The sequence below is a fragment of the Schistocerca serialis genome, chromosome 7, assembly GCF_023864345.2.
Source record: "Schistocerca serialis cubense isolate TAMUIC-IGC-003099 chromosome 7, iqSchSeri2.2, whole genome shotgun sequence".
NCBI classification, from domain to species: domain Eukaryota; kingdom Metazoa; phylum Arthropoda; class Insecta; order Orthoptera; family Acrididae; genus Schistocerca; species Schistocerca serialis.
In genome coordinates, this window is record NC_064644.1 from 484843048 (window position 1) to 484870831 (window position 27784).

Genomic DNA, 27784 nt, shown 5'->3' on the forward strand with positions numbered 1-27784 from the left:
CAGAAAACAACTGAAATAATATCCTACTAGTCTCCGCCAGAGACTTCTCCAATACACCAAGCCTAATCCAGAGACCAGCGAGAAGGTCCAAGCCTGGCTGCCGAGGCGGCAGCTATCCACGTCTGCTGGCGGTCGATGAACTGGCGATGTGCGTTTTTTTTACTTTATTGTTATTTTAAAACCTGTACAACAGGCAAGCTGTCACCAGCATTCTACGCTACTCCTCAGCCAGAGAATACACAATAAGAGATAAAAACAGGAAGAATACACAGAAGTTACAGAACGGTGGGCAATAAAATAGTAGACACACAAAAAAAAAGCACGGAACCGTTCACACTCGACGATATTGTACACTGCAAACTGTTGATACGACGCACAAACACTGAACATGGCGATGGCACAGGTGAACGATGGAGTGCGACGGTGAACACTGAACACTAAACACGACGGCACACACAAGAGACTAATGGCGATGATGTCCGGCGCGCGAAAGTCCACGTAGCGTGTGCGAGTCCGGGGACCTGCCAAGACAGGTTGTGGAACGGGGGGGGGGGGAGAGGGAGAGGGGAGAGCAGAGATGCCATGGGCAGATAGGGGGAAAGGAGGAAGGGGGAGGGAAAGCCCGGGGGAAGAGGTATGGAGGAAGAGGGATGGGGGAAAAGGCGAGAGAAGGGAGGGAGGGTGCCTAAAGGAAAAGACACCAGAAGTGGGGGGGGGGGGGGGGCAGGATCAAAGTTGATAGGAGGGGTAGATGGAGGGGAGGAGGACATCATCAGGGAGGGGGAGCTGGCGGAAGCCAACTTGGGAGAGGGTAAGGAGGGTGGAGAGATGGAGACCGGGTGGGACGTGGGAATACAGGTGCGGCAGCGGGCGGGGTTGGGAGAGGATGGGCGAGACAAGCGGGTGAGGAGGATCGAGTTTGCGGGAGGTGTACAGGATCCGTATCCTTTCAAGGAAAAGAAGGAGGTGGGGGAACGGAATGAGATCGTACAGGATCCGCCTGGGGGAGGGGAGACGGATGCGATAGGCGAGGTGGAGAGCACGGCGTTCAAGGATTTGAAGGGATTTATAAAAGGGAGGGGGGACGGAGATCCAGGCTGGATGGGCGTAACAAAACGATGTGCGGCTGAGTGCCGGCCTTTATAGCGCTTCGGCAGATGAGTACCTCGGAACTATTTTCCATCACGTGGTTTGACGAATGAAAATAGTTCCAGGATCTACAGTGACCCCTTCCTTATGATTATGTGGACTGGTAGTGGCCCCTGGTGGCTGCTGGTGTCTTTGTTGTGGTGTTGTCGTTGTTGTTGTTGTTGTTGTTGTGACCGTTCATCAATATTGCCTGTCGGTTGTGTAGTGCTTCGGTGTGCCTCCGAAGCGGGCAACCCGCGGCTGCAGGCTGTCAGTTTGGTTGCTGATACTCTAGGCGCCGTGATGTCTGGTGGAGAAGGCCACAGCAACTATGAGCAAGAATAAGAAGAAAAAAAATAAGAAAACTACATAAAGCGTCATTTTACTTGCACATTTAATCAGTTTATGCCTGTTGCCCGTTTACATAGTAAATTGCTTGGTAAGTTGGATAATTCGGTGCTTGAAAGCAAAATGTCTCATTCACAACATACATCTATGTTCTAGGGACACTACAGTTACCACGTATGTGCTGAATGGCTTTGATGTACAGTTTTGTATGTACATGTTTGTATTGCAACCTGCTGGTAACCAGCTGCTGGTGATGTAGAACGTTTCCCCTGAGTGCCGAAGATGGGTGGCAACCAGCTGCTGGTGATGTGGAGTGTTGTGATGCGGAGTGTTGTGCTCGTGTGCTGCAGATGGGTGGTAACCGGCTGCTGGTGCGGTGGGAGCGGCACGCTTCCGGCGTGCTGGCGCACCTGCGGCGCCTGCTGGCCGCCGAGGCGTTCGTCGACGTCACCCTCTGCTGCCAGGGCCGCCGCCTGCGCGCGCACCGCGTGCTTCTCTCTGCTTGCAGCCCCTACCTGCAGGTCAGCACTCGCTCTCTCTCTCTCTCTCTCTCTCTCCGCCTCTTCTACTGTCTAGTCCGTTACTGTACAGTTTCACTGTTTAATTTTATGTAGCTGACTAGAAGTAAAAGCGTTTTGGAGCTGATTCCACAGCAAATCTTATCATTGGACGTACCATTGTCAGCACTCCTCTCTCTACTGCCACATCAAGGAAGCTTGAAAAATTATCGACAATCTGACGGCCTGCGCGGCTCCAGATGTAGTAGCATTGTACATTTGGATACTTTCGAGCCACAGACAAGCCCATTTCCTGATGCGAGGTAACTGTACGATCCTGTTCAACTAAGTACACCATATATCTATCCTCTCGAGCGTTTGTCGCTTGGAACCGTTAAACACCCGCATGTCCTTCAGTTCGATCCTCCTGAAACCATCGAATCCATTTTCACGTGACCAAAGTAAGCACCACTATCGCAGAATAATTAACTACGTTCTCAATGGCGAGGGTCCTGCTGCTATTAAATTCTGACACTACTGCCAACATCAAATGCGATTTCTTAATCGTAAACCCCCTGTGTTATCTTTCTTCACATAAAGAATGTAGATGGTGTCACTCCTACATTGTGCGATTGTTACGAAATGGTAATCGTTTACATATCGAGACATACATTACTCTTGACGACGATATTTGATATTTGTTGTATGTCACATTCATGCCACTGAAAGCCCGCTGTGTATTTGAAATGGTAGGTAGCTGGGGTCTGTAACTCCTTATCATAAAAGACTCGCACATTTATTACTTTTATCATTTTTGTTTCATTTTCAATGGGAATGGTAAGATGCTAGGCATACAACACCCAAACACTACATACTTTTGTTATTATATTTTCAGTTTTTAACAAATGTGAGTCTCCAAATCTAGCAAACATTTAAGAACATGCCCCTGAGGCACTCAAGACTATTAGCAATGATTTAGAAAAAAATTCTTTGAATAATAATTTAATATCAGAAATCTTTAAGAAAATTAAAATTTAAAGTACAGTCAGCCAAAGAGGCAAAGTCATTGGCATCTACTTCCAGTTTTGGAAGGCAATTAAACACAGGCATTAGATTTACCACTATTTAAATTTAAAGAAAATTCTTTTACATTACGAAAGTATTCAAATCAATCTATCTTTTAAATTCTCTAAGACAACAAATTTTGTTAAAGTACTAAAAATTCTAAAATGATTCTATTGCCTCAAACCAAAAGACAAACACTTGGATTAACATATTGGCAGCATACTTAAAAGGGGGATGAACTCTAGTGAATTGTAACAATCTGGATTATTCGGGGCCTTTACGCATCAGGATGTGTGAGGGAAATGGTGAGGTAGAGGGCAAATTTACGCCGGGGTATGCAGTCAAATAGCGGTATTAGTGACAGGTATTTATTCAGTCAGCCCTGTGCAGCACTACAACTGTCGTGATGGACACACTGTGTGCTTCCAAACGTAGCTGATATTGGAATGCGCTGATGCCTCGATCTGCCAGTGATGTCCATCGTCCAGGGTCACGAACGGTAGCGACCGTGTTGCCGAGCAGTCTTAGCAGCAGGCGACGCCGTATGTGTCGCCAGCAGTAAAGGACGAGAATGAAATTTTCACTCTACAGCGGAGTGTGCGTTTCATATCAGCACACACTCTGCTGTAGAGTGAAAATTTCATTCTAGAAACATCCCCCAGGCTGTGGCTAAACCATGTCTCCGCAATATCCTTACTTTCAGGAGTGCTAGTTCTGCAAGGTTTGCAGGAGAACTTCTGTAAAGTTTGGAAGGTAGGAGACGAGGTACTGGCAGAAGTAAAGCTGTGAGGACGGGGCGTGAGTCGTGCTTGGGTAGCTCAGTCGGTAGAGCACTTGCCCGCGAAAGGCAAAGGTCCCGAGTTCGAGTCTCGGTCCGGCACACAGTTTTAATCTGCCAGGAAGTTTCAGTAAAGGACGAGTTTGGCCTACCTAGGTCCTCCAGGGTCTTGCCAGCCATACACGGCCGCGCTAACTCATGGTCCCCATGTCATGCGCTTGGGTGCAGTAACCTCCAGGACGGTGGCCGGTGACGTCTAGGAGGCCGCGAGGGTGCACTTGCGTCAACTGGATCGTAGACAGATTTGTCGTCTGTTGGCCGAAGTGCCTCAGAGAGCTGATGTTGGCCGCATATCAGTTCCGCGCATCGGTGAAGTTTCCCTAGTCCTGCAACCGCAAAGCCATGGGTTGGCGCTCCTCAGTGAATCAATCAGAGAATCTTCATCTCCAAGGGTGGGTCGTTGTTTCTGTGAAACCGAAAAGTCAGTCATTTTCTTTGGTTAAGGAAGGAGACAGAATAATGGCATGACTGAATTCCTTTATGCCCTTGTAACTATACTTCTGACACGGTCCTTATAGGGGGGGGGGGGGGGGGGGCGGGGTGGATGGGGGGAAGACGAGATGTTTGATTCATGTTATTTGTCGTGTCAGCTGTTCTTAGCTTGCCCTGTAGACAGCACAGATTCCAGTTAAATGTGCTAGCTGTGAGTTTCTCGGTACCATACAAGTGCTCGAGTTACAAAATATTACTTTACTATTGCTTGGATTGTATTTGCTGTTCCATACGCTCAACTGTCGACCAGTGTTGCAAACCCCAGTCTGATCAGAGCGTTTTCTAGTAATGTCAACAATACCGTCTAATGGCTTACTTGATTATGCCCATCAGCTAGGATGACTTCTCCTGCATGGCCGCGGTAGGAATAAAACTTCAAAAAATTCAGAATTCACATACCGAACTTCTCTGGGGAAGGCACGCCTGCTTCATTCGAAATATTAGTCCGAGGCCTTCCAAAGCGAGTTCTTATTTAAAATTGCTCCTAGCCCTAGAAAAAGTACATATCGTGCTACTGGCAACTCCAGCTATAACCATGAGCTGTCCTACATGTATTTCTCCCTTATCTACAACTAACATGAGCTTGCTCTTAGAATTGGTCTCCAAGACCTTATTACAATACAGTGCTTAGTCTAATGTTCATAAGACTTAATACAGAGGTTTTACATCCACCAACTGTTCCCTCAGTTTTGCCAGAAAATTATTCGACTGACAGCTGAGGGGGCGGTAGATCTGTAGATTGTGCATTACCTAGAAGAAATGCCCAGCAACTGGCTGAAATAATTATCGATATTATCTTGTGCTGACGATTTTCTTGAAAATCTTAAACATTTCGAACATGTGCTCTATTTAAATTTTCCCTTTCTGTTATTCGATGTATTCGTCTAATGAACACGTGAGTGCAGAACTGAGAATGGCGTGAAGGTAAGTTAACTTCTGGGCGCATATTTCCCTTTGTGGCTGTTCCAGCCGATACAACACATTCTGCATCAATGTCATGATACGAGCGTCACTCCAAAAGAAATGCACACTATTTTTGTAGAAATGGGGTTTTCATTCTGCATGGGTGAAAGTTTTACAGTATGTAGATACATCTTTCCCGCTTGGTTTCAAACTTAGTCCAACCTGTTTCCGTGAGTGGCGCTGTGACAGCATGTCTTCAAGATGGCTGCTACACTTGACGCTCATCAGAAGCAACGAGCTGTCTTAGAATTCCTGTGCTGTGAAAACGAGACAGTGAGAAACATCCACAAGAGGTTGAAAAACGTGTATGGAGATGTTGCTGTCGATCGCAGTACAGTTAGTCGGTGGGCAAGCAGGTTATGAAAGCGGGCACGGCAATATTGAGGATTGTCCTCGCAGCAGCAGGACTCATACTGCGCACACTCCAGACAATGTGCAGAGAGTTATCGAATTGTTGACTGCTGACAGATGCATCACAGTGAACGAGTTGCCACGCCACGTTGGGATAGGGGAAGGAAGTGTTTGAAGAATACTGAAAGTGTTGGCGTTAAAAAAGGCTTGTGCAGGTGGGTTCCCAGGATGTTGACAGTGGCTCACAAAGAAACAAGAAAAACGGTATTCAGCGAACTCTTGGAACAGTACGAGAATGGTGGAGGTGAGTTTCTTGGAAGAATTGTAACAGGTGATGAAACATGGCTCCATCATTTTTCAGCAGAGACGAAGAGGCAATCAATGGAGTGGCATCATGCAAATTCACCCAAGAAAAAAAATTCAAAGCCACACCTTCTGCTGGAAAAGCTATGGCTATGGTGTTCTTCGATTACCAAGGACTCTTGCTTGTGGACATCATGACAAGTGGAACCACCATAAATTCTGATGCATATGTGACAACACTGAAGAAACTTCAAGCTCGACTGAGTCGTGTTCGATCACATCGGCAAAAGCAGGATGTTTTGGTGCTGCACGGCAATGTATGGCCACATGTCAGTCAAAAATAGTCAAAAAACCATGGAAGCGATCGCAAAACTCGGATGGACAACACTGAAACACCCACATTACAGTCCTGACCTGGCTCCATGTGATTGTCATCTCTTTGGGAAACTGAAAGACTCTCTTCGTGGAACAAGGTTTGATGATGAAGATTCCCTTGTGCAAGCTGCCAATCAGTGTCTCCAACAGGTTGGTCCAGAATTTTACCATGCGGGTATACAGGCGCTGGTTCCAAGATGGCGTAAGGCAGTTGAAAGGGACGGAAATTATGTGGAGAAATGAAAATATTGTTCCTAAAGGATGTATCTACACACTGTAAAACTTTCAAACATGTAGAATGAAAGATGGATTTAAACAAAAAATTTGTGTGCATTTCTTGTGAAGTGGCCCTCGTAGTTTTACCAGTGATTGTAGCCGGAATGTGGGAATCCCTCCCCTCTGTCTGCCTAGACGTACCACCAGTAATAAAATTAGAATTTCAGGGAAGTGGTATTCCCAGCCCCTCAGGTTTCACTTGTACAGAGTCATATGTCAGCACAGTTTCTGGCGAGAAGATAAAATATAGCTATGCCTCCCTATCTTCTGGAAGTTAGATCACGTGGGCGAGATTTCCCTTTCGCAACTTCTATAGTTCGCTGTCCATAAAGACATACATGTCTCGATATCAGAGTGAACTGGTCGACTTGGACAGACAACAATACTCCCTTGAGTGCACATCTCCAAATCATCTAATGACATAACCACATGAGCTCCTCTACTATCCGAAATTATCAATGCCTCCAAGATCTTCTTTGTATGCATTTCCCTATTACCCCCAGTTTACTGGATGTGAGTGAAAGAGGTAACGCTTAGATTTTGTGTGAACCCCCGCCATATGATAGTCAACCACTACAATATACATTCGGTCCATCCTAGCCGTATGAAAAAATAAGGCTAAATTGCTTTCTGTCACTTCTACTATATGTCTTAATGCTGCTGCGAACTGCTTCTCTGCTGGACAAAACGAAACCATAAACTGCCGTGATGAAGTGAACATCAAACTGAGCACTCTGTTTACCACATGCTACATTGATTTCTTCAGTTTGATCATGGCACTCTGTGCGTCTCTTTTCCAGGGCACAGCAGCATGAAGCACGTGACTTGAGCTCAGATCATGCCTCAAATGGTTGGTTGAGCTCAAAAGCTGAAACATCAGAGGTTACTTATTAAAATTATATGAGAGGTACAAATTACAGATCGCATGCAAGTACATGCCCTCAGAACAAAAGAAAATGTACCCATTCAGCATGCAGAAGCTGTGCTGGCGTAAGCTGTCGCCAGTACAACGGTCGACAAAGATCTAACAAGAAGATCGATAGTAGGCGCCGGAGCAAGCGCTCCTGTCATGAAAGAGGCCAAAGACAGACTCACAAGCAACAGGCCGCCAACGCCCTCTCGACAGCAAGTATTTAGATCGTCGCCATTGACTGGAGGGTCTCAGTCTCAGTCACTAGCGAAATCACTCAGTCACGGGCTGAGTCACTGAAGAACCAACGCGCACTCCAGCTTCACATCTGTCTTTCTTCGCATAGTGGGACTCGTACTTCACCAGAAGTGAGGCTAATGTGGATTATTACAGAGGAGCTTGTACCATAACACACGGAATCTGTTAAAGATAGTAGCTTCCTGTTCTTGTAAATCAAGAACCCTGTTAATACATGTGTTGTAGAAAGAGGTTACTGGCCACCAAACAACATCCTCTCTCTTGATTCCTATGGTAAAGACACAACAGTGGCGACAAGGCCAGTGCGGAAGCTAATTGGTAACTAAGCACCTGACGAGTAAGAGTGAAACGCAGATATAGTGCTAATGATTAGGCGCTTACGCGCTTGAAATAGAAAAAATAACAGAAGGTATGAACTCCTGAGCGTTCAAAATAAGGCATTAGTAGATATTTTATGGAAATTCAAAATAAGGCATCGGTAGAGATTTTATGGCAATTATCCCCTGTCCTTAACCAGTTAATAATAGAACCTTATCCGCACAAACCGTGAATACCTTTACAGCTTTCTTAAAAATAACTCAGGCTTCACCCAGTGACCAAGGATGGTGATCCACTTTAAAAACCTGGACCAAATAACGGCCTCCAGCGAAAGCTGCACGCACTATACGCGTGAACTCAACGTAAGCCTAAGATACCAGGGCTACACAAAAAGCAGCGGCTTCCACGAATCGCATCCAACACTTAATCACACGTAAACGATATGCTCAAGATGTATTTTTATCGATCCACAAGGAATGCTGGCAGGACCACAACCACCAGCCATGGTACCGAAAACGGGCGAAGGCAGCGGAATGCAGAGGTTGTTCAGATGACTTCGGCACACTTCCCGCGGTAAAAAGTCATCAACCAAAATACAGCGACCACAATTCTGTTCTTGGCCTCGTAGACAGCCAAACTAACCGTTGAAGTTCGTTTAAGCCCCAAGGTTGCTCGCTGGTGAGACGCCAGGACGGCCTTCGCTATGGAGCGAAGCCAGAGATGTTCATTCAGCGGCCGTAATCGATCGTAGTGCACGCACGGTCACAAACATAATAATTTAAAGTATATGATCATGACTAACGCAATTACAGGTATATGGAGTGTTAAATACAAAACACACTGCTATCATAGACAATATAAGAGCTTGATATATCAGCGCGGGTTTCGTGCCAGACGTTATACTCGCTGTTAATGTGTAAGTCGACCAGAGAATTGGCAACATGCGCAAAACCGGCTCATTTGATCTGGACCTGACACATTAGATATTCTGCCGCCAAGGCCTTATAGCTTGTGCGACGTGCCACTACGTCAAGAGTGCAGCATTATGAACACCTGAAAAATGTGGAAAACGGACGGTCTCATTTCAGCCTCATCTAAGATTGAGTAACAGTTTCCTCACCATTCTAATATTTCGTAGGAATGTAATTAAGTTGTATTTTTTTCCTTTATTTATATTCGATGACGTTATGTTCAGGGACGTGTAAGGTAATTGTTGTTTTCGTTGTACTATTGTTTTTAGTATAACTATGCGTAACATCTGTGTACTTCGTACCAGGAGTACAAAACTGTGAGTGCTGAAATGAAGAGGGGTTCGCGGACGGACTCGAAAGTGATTGGGTAGTTGAGTGCGAGTACGGAATAGATTCGTGGGAAATTAAGTAATTTATGGGCAGAGCAATGGTGAAAGGAGAAGGTTTGATGAGCTCAGATAGAGTGTACTGAGATGGAGAACACTCCAATTTAGAAAGAGAGATGAGTAGAACACAGAGTTTTCAAGTAAACGGTTGTTTCACCGCTGTTTTAATAATTTACAAACTTTTGACTGTTGTTGTTGTTGTGGTCTTCAGTCCTGAGACTGGTTTGATGCAGCTCTCCATGCTACTCTATCCTGTGCAAGCTTTTTCATCTCCCAGTACCTACTGCAATCTACATCCTTCTGAATCTGCTTAGTGTATTCATCTCTTGGTCTCCCTCTACGATTTTTACCCTCCACGCTGCCCTCCAATACTAAATTGGTGATCCCTTGATGCCTCAGAACATGTCCTACCAACCGATCCCTTCTTCTGGTCAAGTTGTGCCACAAACTTATCAGTTTGGATTCCGTAGAAACACTGGAACACGTGAGGCAATACTGACCTTACGACTTATCTTAGAAGAAAGATTAAGGAAAGGCAAACCTACGTTTCTAGCATTTGTAGACTTAGAGAAAGCTTTTGACAATGTTGACTGGAATACTCTCTTTCAAATTCTAAAGGTGGCAGGGGTAAAATACAGGGAGCGAAAGGCTATTTACAATTTGTACAGAAACCAGATGGCAGTTATAAGAGTCGAGGGACATGAAAGGGAAGCAGTGGTTGGGAAGGGAGTAAGACAGGGTTGTAGCCTCTCCCCGATGTTGTTCAATCTGTATATTGAGCAAGCAGTAAAGGAAACAAAAGAAAAATTCGGAGTAGGTATTAAAATCCATGGAGAAGAAATAAAAACTTTGAGGTTCGCCGATGACATTGTAATTCTGTCAGAGACAGCAAAGGACTTGGAAGAGCAGTTGAATGGAATGGACAGTGTCTTGAAAGGAGGATATAAGATGAACATCAACAAAAGCAAAACAAGGATAATGGAATGTAGTCTAATTAAGTCGGGTGATGCTGAGGGAATTAGATTAGGAAATGAGGCACTTAAAGTAGTAAAGGAGTTTTGCTATTTGGGGAGCAAAATAACTGATGATGGTCGAAGTAGAGAGGATATAAAATGTAGGCTGGCAATGGCAAGGAAAGCGTTTCTGAAGAAGAGAAATTTGTTAACATCCAGTATTGATTTAAGTTTGACTAGTAGGTTTTAATCTGACCATCGACTCGGATGAGGAAAACCAAAGAAGAAAAGAAGAGCTGCAAACGGAAAAACGTATTTCAGGATCATCATAAAAAGCGCCGGGGTGAAGGAGGAACTGAAAATTCATCGAAAAAAGTAGAACCAGAATCTGTCGCTTTAATAAAGCGTAACTAAGCCACGATTTCTTCGAGCGGCAAATTGAACTATTTTCCGTAATGTTTAGAATATAAAATGAGTTCAACCCTCTCACACCTGATTTTTTTTCTGGGGTATGGAAAATTTTTCTTTATTTGATAATGCTCGTAGGTGATCTTTTTAATGACTTTAAATGAAAGATTTATACAAAAATATGTACCCATTTTGAAAACAAATTTTGTACACTTGGCTTCATTTTTTGGACTAAAATAACCAACTACGGAATGTTCTCTAATGTAATTAACAGTAAAATGATCATTCAGTAATTACCATGTAAAATAACAATAACAAACTTCAATGATACAGCGGAATATAGCGAAACAACTACGTTCATGTATACTGATCGTCACGAGGTGCCGCACAGCGCTACGTTGACTTGCTGAAATTGTCATAGTGATGCCCAACAGTTGGAAGCACTTGCGCGCGATGAAAAGGTTTAACATTCACAAATGTATATGAACCGCAGGTTTTCACTGGGGAAAATACTTCTGTTGCACGTAAGACACGGTAAAACCCAGTGTACAGCACTGTAGCCAGAGGTGCTGAAAGGGTTAAGAGTCACTTTTTGTATGGAACGTATTACGTGCGAAGACTGATCGATACAGTACCATGTGTTGAACTGTGAGCTGTTTGAAAAGTGGTTTAGAGCAGCATAAGTTCCAGACGTAGTGACACTTTAACTTAAAATTAATAAACGATCTGCCATTTATATGCACTATTACATCGTCCCTCATTGTTATACGTAAATCTCTGCAAACTTAACTAACCCGACATGCTCCTGTCCGACATCCTGCAGAGCTTTCTCCAAAATTTCGCAAAGTGCTCAGCCACGAGATGACAGATTGGAGCGGTAGTTGAAATTTTATTTTCAGTTTGGAAGGTAATTTTCTAATTTACCAAACAGCAACTGCCATCCCGCTGTGGCTCATCGATCATCAAGAAAGAGCAAAGTCACAATGGCAGCAAAGTACTTCTTACTCTACAGCGCATCTCCAGGTAAGTCATGTTTGCGATTGAGTGATCACCGCCCAGACACTATTTTCGTTATTATGTAGTGTGAAAAACATGTTTTTTTACAAACTATTAAATTAAGAACACAGAGGAACTGTTGGCAGTTCGTTAAGAAAATAATCAACAGTATTCCACAGCATATCAATTACATTAACAGCAAAACTGAAGTTCCGATCGTTCATTATAATTGGAAATACGTAAACATTAGACCCTCTGCATGATTTAACATAATGTTATTGAATACAGTAATAGTCTGACGAGATTTAAGGCGACAATTTTCCTTAACAAAACAAGATTAAATGTAGGTTATAGGACAAAATAGAGCATAAGGCTTCCTACAAGTGAAAGCTTCACTGATTTTAGATTTCGTACAGGCTTGTTGTCATTCATTGCACAAAGTCTGTTTCTGTACCAAAATACTATTGATTCCAAGATCTCAGTTTTCATTTTCCACATTTTTAGCTACGTTCGCAAGAACCAGCTGAACAGTTCTGTGTACTCATTGTATGAGAAAAATTATTAATTTCATTTCAGTATTTTTTCGAGCTTCATGCTAATATTTTAATTAATTATTGGCACATCAATGTGAAAATGAAGTAGGCGAACAACATTTTTTAAGCATATTAATGCACAGAAGTATGCAAATACCTCAGGAATACTTCCTGCACAATTTTCATTAAGTATGCTTGTTATTCAGGATAAAAAAGTAGGTACCGAATTTAGAAAATCAAACTTAAGATGCAATGGATTTAAATCGTAATTAAAAAATTAATGCTAGCACAAGATAACCACTCATTAAAATTAACAGCACCGTATGTTTACCCTTCCACCTCATGTAAGGCTTCTTCTTCCACTAATTTCAAGACCAAGATAGCCCTTTTGTTGCATTTTTGCTTCTCCAGACAGCATTCTGTGAACTGATCTGTCTATCTTTAATTCTAGATAAGGAAATCTTCTTCAGGGCGGGTGATAAGGGAGTGCTCGTAGTCCTGTTTTCTTCACTTTTCAAACAGTCCTTACTGAACTGAGAAACAGCTTCTACTAGAACTGTGGGGTGTATAATAATAGTGTAGGCGTATAATAATTATGTGTTATTTATTGTTGTCCAAAGCAGAGATCCGGCAGAAAAATACGTAAAGACTTATTATAGGTTAGGTGAACATTTTAGAAACTTTGACACGTTGAACCGCAGTATTGGGAAGCGGCAGCATTCTTGAACAAGGAGGTGGATGACCAGCGGAGTTTGCACAGCAGCAGTCAGCAGTTCGATTGATCAACGACCGAGCAGAAGGGAAATGCTTCCAGGGAGAACAAAAGTCAAGCGAATTTTGCACATCAGTGGTCAATGCCCCAGGAGCTGTCGTCATACTGAACTCATGTGCGTGATGTATCTGACGATGCAGAGGAGGCCGACTGTGCAGTGCCCGACCACGCCAGATCAGAGATAAAACTAGGAAAACCGGTACGCGTGTCGACATTGTTCAGGTTTCTGCCCAACGTGAGAAGCTCTGCCCAACGTGAGAAGCATAGAACAATGACCGAAGAGTCAGTCGCCGCCCTAGAACTTCGCAACATTGGCGGAAACACTGAAGAAATTCCTCCGACAGACGGACATGATGGGAGTCTTTTGAGGGGAGAAAGAAGCGTCCCCTGGACGGACGGACCAATGGTTAGTCAACGGAAGTCGTAGCTCGCGCCGGTCGGAGTGGCCGTGCGGTTCCAGGCGCTACAGTCTGGAACCGCGCGACCGCTACGGTCGCAGGTTCGCATCCTGCCTCGGGCATGGATGTGTGTGATGTCCTTAGGGTAGTTAGGTTTAATTAGTTCTACGTTCAATGGGACTGATGACCTCACACGTTAAGTCCCATAGTGCTCAGAGCCATTTGAACCATTTTTTTTTCGTAGCTGGCTGTATCGACTTAGCCGCTACGCTGCTAGACAGAAGGAGATGTCGGTACCACACCAATAGGTCAACGCAGAAGATCCCATCCCATATTTAACCAGAAAGAAGTTCGTGTGGAACTTAGCTAGGTGGCTGTTGAGGACGAAAGGAGTGGTAATGGAAAACACCACTGTTTCATTCAAACCTCATCCACCGAGACAGGGAAAGAATCCTTTCCACCACCAAGAAAGTGTTGCTTTCCCTCCCACCATCCCTGAAAAAATAATATTTGCTCCCCTCTGACAATGACGCTCATATCTAGTGTCACTAAGTCTCGACCAGCTACAGAAACAAAATTATCTGTTTTTCGTTTGTTTTTTTTTTTGTCTTCGGAACATTTAGACCAAATGATACTGTATAAACTTCCATTCAAATTTTTCCATGAGTGCATCTTTCCAGTAGAGTATCAGGTGCAACTTTCTGATATACAGGTACGATGTTGACTACTTTGGCAGATTTCTGTGTGCCATGGCCCCTCATGCAGTCCTCATTTCAAATATTTCTTAGACGTGTTTGTGATTCGAATGCAGCCACTCTTTTTGGGATTTAACAGTAAACGCTACAAAGATGTTAAATAGCCATTACATTTATTTTGAAAAAAGCTGAAGTTTTAGAGTGGAGTCTCGCTTTAACTGTCTACATTGTCAACTGCAGTTATTATTTAGCAATTCAGCATTTGACGCAAAAATCACGATTCTTTAATGCTGGTCATTGAAGACAAATAACTGAAAATATTATTTTAGAGCTGGCCGGTGTGGCCGAGCGGTTGTAGGCGCTTCAGTCTGGAACCGCGTGACCGCTGCGGTCGCAGGTTCGAATCCCGCCTCGAGCACGGATGTGTGTGATGTCCTTAGGTTAGTTAGGTGTAAGTAGTTCTAAGTTCTAGGGGACTGATGACCTCTGACGTTAAGTCCCGTAGTGCTCAGAGCCATTTGAACCATTGTGTTAGAGTTATTTGTGTGTTAACAGATTTAGGTATTTTCCCATGCAATACTCGCCGAAACAGCATCAAGCCGCTACTAGCATAGCGGAGTGTGATGTACAGCACGCTATTCTGAACATTTATTAACAGATGACAAGGATCCGAATGTTTGGCAAGCAGCACTCAGCGAAGAATAAAATGGCGTCATTTTAGCACTGTGGCAGGCTGTCCACGTCAACAGTCAATGGTATGGTTTGTTAGTTCCACGTATTAGCAATAAAAATAATGATTTCGTAATGTTGGCCAGTTTTCTCGAAGGCACTGTTAACATCACGATGTAATCATATTAATAACTGACCTACCTAGATATTATCTGTCTCTGTATAGAATTTCGATGTGCGGTATCTCATTTTAATCGAAATCCTTTGGGTGTATTTGTAATTTTACAACACCTTTCGGAAACTCTAACATAGGACCTCTACTGCAGTGTGAACTGCTTCGATTATCCAAAACACGTACTTATTTTCTGTGTCCGAAGTTACAAGTAAACTAATGTGCATGTAGGTGACATCTTTGAAACCATCCATTTTTCTGGAAGTACATCAACATATCAGCACTCTCCTTTAGTAAACACACACGTCCTGTATCTGTATTTGGTATCTACATGTTTTGTATATTTTTTCAGTGTCTCACAGATTTTCAGAAATTTCAAATTTTTCCTTATTTTCCGTCCTTTTTCATATTTCGTGTTTAAATGAACTCAAACACAAACTTGGCCTAGTGCAGCGTTCAGACTAAGGGCTCCAACTTCTGAACCCAGATCATGATATGCTGAATTCCTGCCAGGTACTATCCACTACTGTTAGATAACTCCCCCTGTTGACTGACTAGTAACAGTGCACCTAACTTGTGGTAGAAAGAGACTGAAACTGCCACGTCTACGGCACAGTAATGACACATACCATTTACCTGCAGAAGTTTCATAAGATGCTACATCGGCCCAAACGTGACTACTGCGTCTGTTTAGCATTCCGTCTCCGGTGAAACAGCCTTCATCTGTAAAATGTACATAAGCAGGAGAACAAGGATCGAGTGCAAGCAGGTGCGAGAAACATTGGATGAACGCAGCACGAGGTCAACAGTCAGTAGGAGTCAAATTACGCACTTCCTCTGGATGGTAGGGCTACAGTTGCTTTTCCCGGTACACTCGCCTCACAGTACTCTGTGAGACACTCTTTTGACATGCAATGGATCAAGTGTTGATGGCAGACGCCCCACACATTTGAGCAAGCACTGCATCTTCTACATAGTTCATAATCCACCTCGGTCGTTATACTGTGGTACCAACTGTCCTACTTCTCTTAATTGTTGTAGCGTTGTTGGAACAAAGTGTGAGCATATGTCTTCTACATGATATTTGGTCCTGCATAACGCTTTTCGTTTCTTTGTTGCATCCATCTGCTTGCTCATAAACGAAAATCACGCCTGCAATTTCGACAATGGGTAGAACTCCATTTGGTTAAGGCTGATCGACGTTATTACTCAAGCCTGTAGACACAGACTGCAGTCCACTATGGTACAGACGTTGTAAACCAGGATTGCTTATGTCAGTACACAGTACGCCATCTGCATTGGTTTAGTTAAATTATGATCCCAGCCCCTACACCTGAGTGCTTGTTGGGATTGCCTACCCAGTTTCTAACTTTCGATGCTATCTTTTAGGAACAGCGTTCCTCACCTCAAGCTGATACAGTTACCCTTCTCCATCACACCTGGAAGGTTGTATATCATCAGGGAACTGTAATACACCCAATGGGAGAGAGTGTTTTTTGTTAAAGTGAGACACCACAACTTGACATTCCACTTGGAGACAGATAAATTCTAGATAGGTCAGTTCTTAATACAAATATATCGTGGTCTTAATACATCCTTCAGTGGAACAGGTCACCATTAAGGTATGATAGTTTTACTGTTACACCGTGAAACTGACAGATAATACCACCGTTTTTCCATGGAGATAATTTTCTGCTGGGTTAAGAAGACACCATTTCATCCATTGCATTGGTAAAACATTCATGTCTGTGTAGTCTATGCATGCGTGAAACGTCAGTTGAGAGGGGGTAAGTTCTGTGGGTGGACTGGTGGTGTGGAGAAGAACAATTTCGAAATTCCTGGATATAGAGCCTGTCGTGAAAAATGCTAAGACATATATGCCCATTTGTGTGTAGTTCTAATAATTTTGGGTTGGCTTTCACACTTTGTAATGTTATCCAGCAACGCTATCAGCGTTGGAGAGTAGCGCATTACAGCTGTAGATATTGCTGTTAGCCTGTCTTGAGAAGTCTCCTCTTAAACCTATACAACAATTAAGTGTTTTCTGAGATATACTTAATGTGAGACACTGCAGGTCCACATTGTATACTCATGGTGTAATACCAAGATTCATATGTCAACTCGAAATATATATCGCTTATTATCACTACACTTCCTTCCATAAAGTGACTTTATTATGCAGATCCGTGTCACCCAGTAACAAGTGTATCTTTCGATGTTAGGGACAGTAATTCAGCGGCAATATGGTACATCGGAATCAAGCTAGTAGCGAGTCGACGTTGTATTGGGATTCTCTGAATGGAAAATATCTAATTCCGCTACCGCCTCTAACATAACATCCACATGTAATATTACAGAGATTTATAGATACACTTAGAGAGAATCTGTATACACAGAGAGTAACCAGGAATTATAACAGAAATTGGGGAGCTTAAATATAACTACTACATGTACGAGGGAATTTGTACCATGTGTGTTTACTCTAATATAGGGATGATGAAGCATATTAAGCATTACATCAAATAACATGTTATATTGGTCGAATGATCCATGTAAGCACATTCTATGAAGTAATATCATACTGCAATATAGGAGGGAGGTTACAGCACATAAGGGAGTGCAAGCGTGGATTAGGGAGGGATGTACAAGTCTAAGGATTCATCAGAAAACTTCACCAGTCAGTCAAGGATTCTTGTGTGGGATCACAATTATCGACAATGTTGATCGTCGATTGGAGCTTTTGCAGTGTATACTATTTCATAGTAGAAAATTGTGTCTTATGGGGCTTCGTATAAGCAGAAGGTTGCAACACCCGAATGTTGTAATGATTTGCAGAGAATGGATGTTGGCCACTGGAACCTGGCTGCCAGTAAATATGAGTGCTGCACATAACTGGGAGAAGACAGCTACCGTTATTCTATTACACTATTAGTGATAAACACTTGTGGCTCTAAAATACCTGGGAGTAAGCAGCTTTACAGATTAGTGTGTAATGACCACATAGGACAAATGTATTGCCATGCATCTGTGGGAAATGCGATATTGTATTAAACCCCGATTTATAATTAAAATGTCTGAAGAAACAATAATAAATTTGACGAAAGTAACAGACACAAATCCTACGAACTTTTTTAAACTCAGATCTTCTGATCCATATTCTAGCACACATGTCAGCAACGCTTTGGCTGTGGATCATTAATAAGCACATATCAGTTTGATGTGTGTGCCAAGGTTGCATAAATAATATACGCTTGTTCTACGTCTTACATGGAACTGTAGTCACTGTAAGCTAATGTAGGTATGGTGCAGAAGTATCAGTTGACCCCCATTGGTGGCTGACTGTGTCAGTGATCAGTCTCAATGAAGGCGGACAAAGCGGAGGGCTGGTGGAGGAAGGTTGGTTATCTTAATAAACAAGCATGAAGGGCTTAGGAGATGGAAATAGTCTCTCTCAACCACCGACCATGTGATGGCGTCAGATTTTCGGTGCAGTCCACGTAAGCATTGTCTGTGGCCACTTCTGAGCATCCTATAAAGTGCTGAACATCCTTCAACTCTGAGGGAGAAAGACGAAATGATCTGATGAGCACTTTGGTTAATCTCGGCAATCTTCGTACTGATGCTGGTGGCATAAAGTACACCGAAAGTCTTATGTTCCATAGTCAGAATAATTGAACTGCGTCTACACTTGTGGCAGCGCCGTTTTGTGACATTACAGTGATCAAACCGATTGTCCACAACAGCGGTACCTACTGAAAAACATCTGGTCTTAATATGGATCTAAAATAACAAAGACTATGCAGATGTCTAGTACCTGTATAGTAGAAGATACGCTAGTGTGCGATAATTCAACAGGAATCTGATTCTGTTCTCGAATAACGGATAGGAGAAAATTAATAATGAGTGTATTTCCACCTCAGTAGATGTATGGTTGGGCAAAGGATTAGATGATCTAGATGCGGACTTAAACTATAAGCTAAAAATTATGCTGAACGTGATCAAAACTACAATGAACAAATTGAAATATAGAGCAGTTATCTGTATATAAACGTAAATGCAAAAATTAATTATGTTTTACTGAGAGAATATTTGTTTCCTGACACGCTATCTTTCTAAAAATCCTCTTGTTGGTGATTGAAATGCTTTTTGTGTATGTTGGTGTTGCAAAGTAGCTACAATTCTAAAGTTGGAATGCCAGTTCATAGAGTCAAGCCTTCTAGGTATGTAGCACACGTCGTTTCCCTGATTTCGAAATGAACAAGCCATGTATTCTTTGCTGTCTCCTGTGGCTGTGATCAATAAATCTAACATTAATATTGTTTGAAAGGGTTTTTGTCTAATGTGGTTGCGTCAGTGAAGTGCACGCCAGTTCTAACAGTTGAACGACAGTGTGCCCAGGGGTTTGTACACACAACCTTCAGAGTCAAGACCCTATCATGTAGTCGCAAGGGGAAACAAGACCTTGGACATTTTAATTAATGGAATGGTGATAACTGTTTCTATGGACGGGGTTAAATTGGCTTACATCTTCCAAGAAGCAGCAATGCCAGAGCTTCCAAGATTATTTCATCACCCAACAGTTGACGCATCACCGTCTTCACAGTCGCCAGCGCAGATTACAACAGCAGCGGACCTAACATGTAGAGTCGTCGACAGAAAGAGCGAGAATCATCGCCCTTTCCGTTATGCTGATCCGCACAGCTTTGAAGTCTGTTACTCAGCGTAACAGGTCAGACGACGAAGTGCTACCAACATACTACGCGCAGGCGTGAAATTGAAAAACTACCCGAACTTTGTCAGACTGTTTTCAATCATGTGTTAGACTGTATTAACGCTGATTAATGTGTTAAAAACAACACGTAAAGAAAAGATATAAATGAAAGAAGGAACATTAATTAGTATGAACTGTACTAATAAAAATGAATTTCAGCTTATCGAGATAACTGTTTTAGTAAGACAAAGTACCCCAGATTGTTACGAATTAGCAAAATATTATGCGCATTCTGCCGCGAAACGGTCTGTGTCAACGTTCAGACCAGTCATTCTGGATTACCGATGCTGACCTACCATGAAAGTGTGCAAATTTAGCAATGCGTCAAGATTCATAACGAAATTCAGTTAAAAATCATTCAGTGCCACACTAAAGTCTTTTCAATTACTGACAGAGGCGGAAAAAGTAGGCAGTAACAAGTACGAAATTCTACAAGAGTTTCATACTGACATACAAAGGGCGCCGGTACAGAATAAATGTAGCAATAAAACGTATTGAGGGTACGAGAATTTCTTAAAATTGCTTTACTGATAGTCTATCTGCCTCCATCGAGATTATAACCGAAAATAAACCAGGCTTCCCTTGCAGTAGCAAACACATATCATTACGCTTGCAGACAACCCAAGCAAACAGCCCTCTATTATTACCCCAGACATTAATAAGCCGGCAATTTCGCAATGAAAATGGCAAACTGATCTGCATTTTCTGTTGCATAGAGCATTTTCCACTCAAAAACATGAATTTTTTACCTTTATGTCACCGCTTATGTGGCAATCATTCGGGATGCTTTTCGAAATAACAAAACACTGTTACTAGCGAGTAAATTTAGTAGGACAATTCTGCACCACCCCAGGAAATAAACGGCGAAATAGCTGCCAAACGTATTCTACAATGTTTCGAATTCTACATTAGACTCGCCACAGCCAGAAAATGTTCATTAGCCGAAGAATTTCTTAAGCTAACTAGCAATGGGAATGTTTGCACTTCTAAAACGCGGAGGGATCTGAATTACCACGTGTATAGGGAAATGGATTTTATTTGCGTTCTTGTAAATGTGATTTGGATCGAAAGCGAAACTATGATTAGTATACTGATGTATCGACTGCAACTAGAACATTTCGAATAAAGAGTAGGGGGAATTATTTATATGGCCCTCATCTTCAGTAACTATAGTAGCTATTTTCGTTGTTAGGATTTCATCACCTAAATCGGTAAAAATGGAACCCTACTAGTCTCACTTTCTTGACCGTCTATCTGACTACCCAACCCTTAAAACCCTCTTACCTCGAATACAGTTAGGCATAATAAGCGGAAATGTATCGCACTTTCTGCGGTATACGGTCCGTTAGTGGTGTAAAAAAGTGAGCTTCTATGTCAACTAAATCTAAAGATTCGGCCATTTATGAACATAAAATTTACGCGAAAGGTCAAAAAATGGCTGTAAGAACTGTGCGACCAAACTGCTTAGGTCATCAGTCTCCTGGACCTAGAACTACTTAGACCGAATGCCGGACATTTGCCACACCGGACATTTGCCACTCCGGACATTTGCCACACTTGCCCCTACGCCAGGTAGCGATCCCTCAGGTAAGGGACGCCCTTCCTCGTACTACTTCTGTCCGCTTTCAAACCACCATCTCCACATCTTACTCGATACAACCAGTACGTAAAGGACCTTCTTCTTCGACATCTTGGCGAAGTACAGAGCTTCTTTTCCGAAATCGAAATATTTATAACTTTTGGGAAACGAGAGCAATACCGACGATTATGTCAGTATAAATATATTCAGTCTGTACGGTAGCTTCGTTTCACGCTTACTGATTGCGATAGAAACAGTCCATCGCCATGGGAACAGCAAGAAAGGAACGATGTAAAGAGAATGCGAATGTACGTTAATCATTTCTTTTTGATCATTGCATTTGTGCCTACTTTAATTACTACCACTGCATGCCCAAAAACAACAAGGAAAGAAGAAAGGTGTATGTGAATGTTTGAAAAGAAGAACGACATACTCTATATTAATTTACTCTCTAAAATGCGATATCCCTTGTTGTGGTGAAACATTAGTTAATAAAGTGTAGCGGGACAATGTTCAAAACATGACTGAAAATACTCGTACGTTCCCTAAATAGAAATAAGAACATCTATGATTGACATGTCATCTAAAGTCGACGTACAATTTTAAATGTAAGAAATAAGCAAATGATGTTTAGCTCTGGTATTTACAGGGTCACAGAGAAAGCATCCTAGGTTTTGGAGCGAAAAGCCGTAATTGTAATGGTCTGCACTACAACAGAAACAAGAAGCACAACTTAAGGAAAAATAATGTAATGTGTATTCCAGCTCACAAGCGACATTGAAGCAAATAGTTCCTGTGACTTAGTGCGGGCAGAGGTTACATTCGACAACCGGAATAAATAAATAACCGGCTCCCTTTACTGCCCCCCCCCCCCAGTCTCAGATGAAACAGTTGCTGAACAGATCAAAGAAAACTTGAGTCTCATCACAAATAGGAACCCTATTCTACAATTATAGTTTGCAGTGACGTCAATCTACCTTCCGTATGTTGACAAAAATACATTATCAGACCCTATTGTAGAAAGAAAACAACTTCTGTAATTGTTCTAAATACTTTTTTAAAAAATTGAACAATTAGTTCACGAGGCCATTCAAATTGTAAATGGTTACGAAACACACTTGACCTCTTAGCCACAAATAATCCTGAGCATCACGACGGATAAAGGGTTTAGTAAACACAGTCGTAACGAGGCTCAACTCCGTAACAAATAAATTCACCAAAACTAAAGGCGAAATATACCTATTTATAAAAGCAGCTAAAAATTCGGTTGACTTCTTTCTAAGAGACAATCTACAATCCTTCCAAACTATGTAAGTGAAGATCATATGTGGCTTAAGTTCAAAGAAATAGTATCAACAGCACTCGCGAGATTCATACCGAATAAATTAGTAAGAGACGGAACTGATCCCCCATGGTACACAAAACACAAAACACGACAGAATGCTGCTGCAGGAGCAACGAAAAAGGCATGTATAATTTAGACGAACGCAAAATCTCGAATATTGGCCAAGTTTTACCGAGGCTCGAAATTTGGTGGGCATTTCAATGCGAGATGCATTTAATTGTTTCCACAACGAAAATCTCTCTAGAAATGCGGCGGAAAATTCAAAGAGATTCTGGTCCTATGTTAAGTAAACCACCGGAAAGGCTCAGTAAGTACCTTTACTGCGCGACCGTAATGTTACTGATGAAGTGGAGTTACTAAATGCACTTTTCCAAAATTCCTTCACCGAAGAAGACGAAGTAAATATTCCAGAATTCGAAATGAGAACAGATGCAAACATAATATAGAAGTAGATATGCCTGGTGTTGCGAAGCAAATCAAATTACACTATCAAATAACTGATGTTGCAGAGGTGCCTGAACTGTCAGTGACAGAGAAAATCATCTAATATCTTTTCAAAAAGTCCCTAATGTATACGAAAAGTAGGTCTAATACGTTTCTGATGTTCTTCAATAACAATTAATTTTCAGTAGTAACTCCTTGCCTAGTTTCAGTTGCTTTTACTGGCCTGTTTAAAGATAATGAACAATTTAGTAAGGAATTTTAATTTTTAAAGGACTATATCTAAATGTACTTAAATAAATTTACATCTACTATAAATGTTTGCAGCTAAACTTAAATACAAAAATATTTGAGATACCAAAATTGTCAATCTTAGGAGAAGATCAGTTTTGGGATGTCAATTTTAGGTTCAATTCAAAGGTTCAGTTCCCATTTTATTTTACAAACCTTACACTATCAGTTTAACGAAGCATGATATTTTAGGTGATAGTTGCAACTCTGAAGCTTAAGAAAATAATTTTAGAACTCACAATTATTTAATAGTATGGCCATAATATTAGAAGGTAGAAAAAATGTTAACGTGACAACAATAGGGGCTCTTACTTAAAAAGGAAATTGCTATTGAAAATATTAGACGTAACTGTAAATTCCTGTTACAGGAGGATTATTTGAGTGATGTTTAATGTTGGCATCGTTAATTCGCTGCTTCTTGATTACGCGCTAGTAGACCTAGCTGGGACCAGCTAGTTACATCGTTAAGCTATTTAGGGATACTTTTGTGAGGCTTGAAACACTCTTTAATTTTTACAATAAAGGCTGATTCCCATTACACTGTCAAAATGATAAATGACCATTTACCATTTTGGCGTGTTTAAAATCAGCCTAAACAGGCTGAACTAATGTACACTATATTTACAATTACAACTTGGTATTAGTGCCGATAATGCTGCTTCAATGTTTTAGTAATTTTAACTCAGTAATCTGCGAGGTCTCGGTGGTATTCATAGTTTTAATGCATTATTTTTAACGTATTTTAGTCCAGTTTCTGAATATGGGCAATGGCCTTCAAGCAAGGCCTAATGTTGCCTGTCTCTTCATAATTCTTTACGATTCTCTCTATCCTGCCGTCCAGCTTCAAGTACTTCTTCTTCCTCTTCTTACCTTCAAGATTCATTTCGAATTTCATGTACATGCAGTTTGTGAGCTCTGCTTCCTTTTTCAAGCACTCCACCAAATAGGTGATTCTAGGGTGAAGGTTTCCAATAATACTACTTATTTTGTTGTGCCACCCTTCAACAGCATTCGTCGTTCGGTGCTTTTTCCATAGCAGTTCCACATTTCTATTGGGATATCTTCATTGTCTAGCCAGTTGTCCACAAAGTAGTCAAAAAATTGAGTATTCCGTTATCAGGAGCTTCTGCATGAATCTCAATCCATCCATTGCTTACGTCCTCCGGTTTTACAAATGCCAGCGCTGCACACATGCTGACGTGAAGTCTTAAATCCTCGTTCTGGCGGTACTCCTCAGTTAGACCGGGAACTTGAATTCTCCTCCATAAACTCTTCTACATGTGGAAATAGCATCCATTTATTTCAATTGTGGGAAAAACTTGACGAATGGCCGATACCCCAGCTGCCTCAAAATCGACATTCACTTCTTTAGGACACCACACAGGGATTGTCTGTTTTATCAGACGAAACAGACGAACGTATGTGTCTTTCTTCTTATTTGGGAGCAGTGCAAATACAATAGGAAGAATGTTTGTTTCTTTAATTGGGCCTCTTAAGTCTACGTGTATGGTGTAGATTTGCGCGAACTGCTTGCTGCAGCTCTTAAATGTTCCATCCATAAAAAAATGGGAACATGTCCCTTGCTTCCACTAAAAATCATTATTCTCTCCTCTAATCTATCGTCTTCTAGAAGAAAATCAGTGCCATCTCCCATTTTTAATAGATCTTCATGAAGATCAATTTCGTAAGAGTTCGTAGGCTCTTGTTGGTTCTCCCGCGCTTGACTCCGTCGACGACGCATGGTTCTCTTCATAGATTCTGAATTCGGCATCACTGTAACAAAGTCATAACCTTTATTATGAAGATTTCCCATTTCATCCGCGTAAATCTCCGATAACTGTGTAGTTTCTTCTTGAGACCTTCTCTTCGCCCTTCCCACTTGCTTTCTCATTTCCAGAGCCACATCGTCAGGTGGTCCACAGAGATGTTCTGATACGTTCAATACTTCTCCGTTCTTCGAAAGCAGCTTTCCCTTGCAACAATCCGCTTTTCGGCGTGAGCACATCCACGCATCAATAACTTCTTTAGATTCCCTCTGTTTAAGATACGCGTAACCATTGTAATGAGCAGAAGGCGTGCCCTTGTTCGTTGTAATAACTTCCATACTGATGGTCGCGTTAGGAACTTCGAAAGCAAACTGAGTGTAAGGAGTTTTGTTGCGATCAGTGTGCGGGTTCGGTGACCGTCCACGGGCATTCCAGGGGTTGGGTGGCAGTTGAGGAGGAGGAGGAGGAGGAGGAGGAGACGGCAAGGGACCCGACCCTTCGGAGCAGGTAAAATCGTGGCAAATGTCCGCCGTGGCAAATGTCCGGTGTGGCAAATGTCCGGACACCCTTAGACCTGCCTAACCTAAGGAAATCACACACATCCATGCCCGAGGTAAAATTCCAAACCGCGACTGAAACAGCCGCGAGATTCGTGACTGAAACACCTAGAACCGCTCGGTCACCGCACCCGGCGAAACCCTTTTCACCTCATGGATAATGATAACATATACTGTTTAGTGAGGATAAACTGTATTCGCCAGCAACTCAGATCGTTTGATCACGGAACTTTTAAGAAGCTACATTCAAATTTTGCACGAAGTCGTCTGCAACATCCGCTTATAAACACCTTAAGAACGTCGTATGCGATATCCACTTCTGAAGACGCTGGCAGATACTGCAGTACCATAACAAGTAGTTAAGAATTAATTTTTATTGGTCCATACTGTATCAATTTAATGCACCTAGGTATCGGTCTATGGCTGAAAATAATGAACAAAAAATAAATGTCCATGGCTGAAAATAATTAACAAAAAATAAACAAACAGCAAACAACTCCGATGTTCAAATCAAATGTAACGCACATGTCGCAGTTACAACATAATTTCATTGTTACATCTACATGATTACATATAAAGGATTTCTTTGCAATCCAGAACTATTTCTCTACCGTTCAACTTTAACAGCGTGCGGGAAAAAGGACCACTTAAACCTTTTCTTACGAGCCCTGAATTACATTATTACTGTGGTCATTTCTTCCTGTGTAAGTTCCCGAGGAAATAATGTTTTGACATTCAGAACAGATGTTGGTGTTTGAAATGTCGTGAAAAGATCTCGCAGCAACTAAAAACGCTTTTGTTTTCATGAATGTCACCAGACCTCTCTTATCAAATCTGGGATTCTCTCTCCGCTTTTTCGTGACATTACAAATGGTGCTACCGTTCCTTGGACGTTTTTGGCGTGCACCGTCAATCACGTCTTTCAAGTGTCCCATACTGCTCAGGAATACTAAAGCAGTGGACGGACAAACGTAGTGTAGGCAGTGTTTTCAGTAGACCTGTTGCGTATTCTTAGTGTGCGGCCAATAAAACGCAGTCTTTCGTTTGCCTTCCCCACAAAACTATGTTTGCGATCTTTCCAGTTTAAGTTTTACTGGGTACTGAGATGAACTGAAAGATTTCGACTCGTGTTGTGTCATTTAACCGAAAGTTAATTATTGTTACTTGTCGCAGCTTTCGTGTTTAATGTATTCCTCATTCAACAGAGTACACTCCTCATACACCACACCTAACTGTTTCAAATTATTAAATTGTTACTGCCGTTACCAAGTTGCAGTGGTCATCTAAACTTGCCGTTTTGAAGAAAATGAAAATATTATAGCGAAATATTGCAACTAAGAAGTGGACTGTCCAAATAAACAAACATTTCCGGTTCAAGTCGTTGCAGTATGTTTACAACATAGTAACGTAAACTAGGAGCAAAGTCCATTAGTAGATCGTTATCAGGAAAACCAGCCCTCATAATGCAAACTGCCACTACAAGAACGAAAGTTTCCAAACATGTCAATGAGTAGTTTAGGAAAGTGGACGCATTCTGTCTTCTGAATCGCAACGCACGCCACTTACGAGGGGAACCGCCAAGTGTCATACCCCGATCTTGCTGAAACTTCGCTCATTGAAAGAGTGGACAAAATAAGCGAAGACGTGTCTCGGCTTATCTGCATACATTCGATCGCTTCTGAGAAAATTATGGTCAAAGTTTTCAATGGGCTGTTGCTATAGTGTAGATAACTCTTAGCGTGTAAGGATTCTATTGATGCGGTGGCTCAGTGGCTACCGTCGCGACTCCAGAATTTTGCGCTGCGAGTTGGAAACCCGGTTGTTCCTCCCCTTCCCCCCCCCCCTCACCCCCTCACTTTCTGAATTATCTACGAATGTTTATTCCAATTTATGTTGAAAAAATGTTGTCGTTATTTGTCAATTAATTTACTGTGTAATGAAAGAAGTTTTTAAAAAAAA

The 27784-nt window shown here is 42.0% G+C and overlaps 1 protein-coding gene across 1 annotated transcript in view; it reads left to right on the forward strand.

The window, feature by feature from the left end:
* The first annotated feature begins 1758 nt into the window (after positions 1 to 1758).
* LOC126413161 (proline-rich protein 36-like) overlaps positions 1759 to 27784 on the forward strand; it is a 75242-nt gene continuing 49216 nt past the window's right edge. The window contains exons 1-2 of the mRNA XM_050083055.1: positions 1759 to 1779; positions 1827 to 1997. Coding sequence (XP_049939012.1) covers positions 1759 to 1779; positions 1827 to 1997 — 192 coding nt within the window. The remainder of the gene's footprint in view (positions 1780 to 1826; positions 1998 to 27784) is intronic.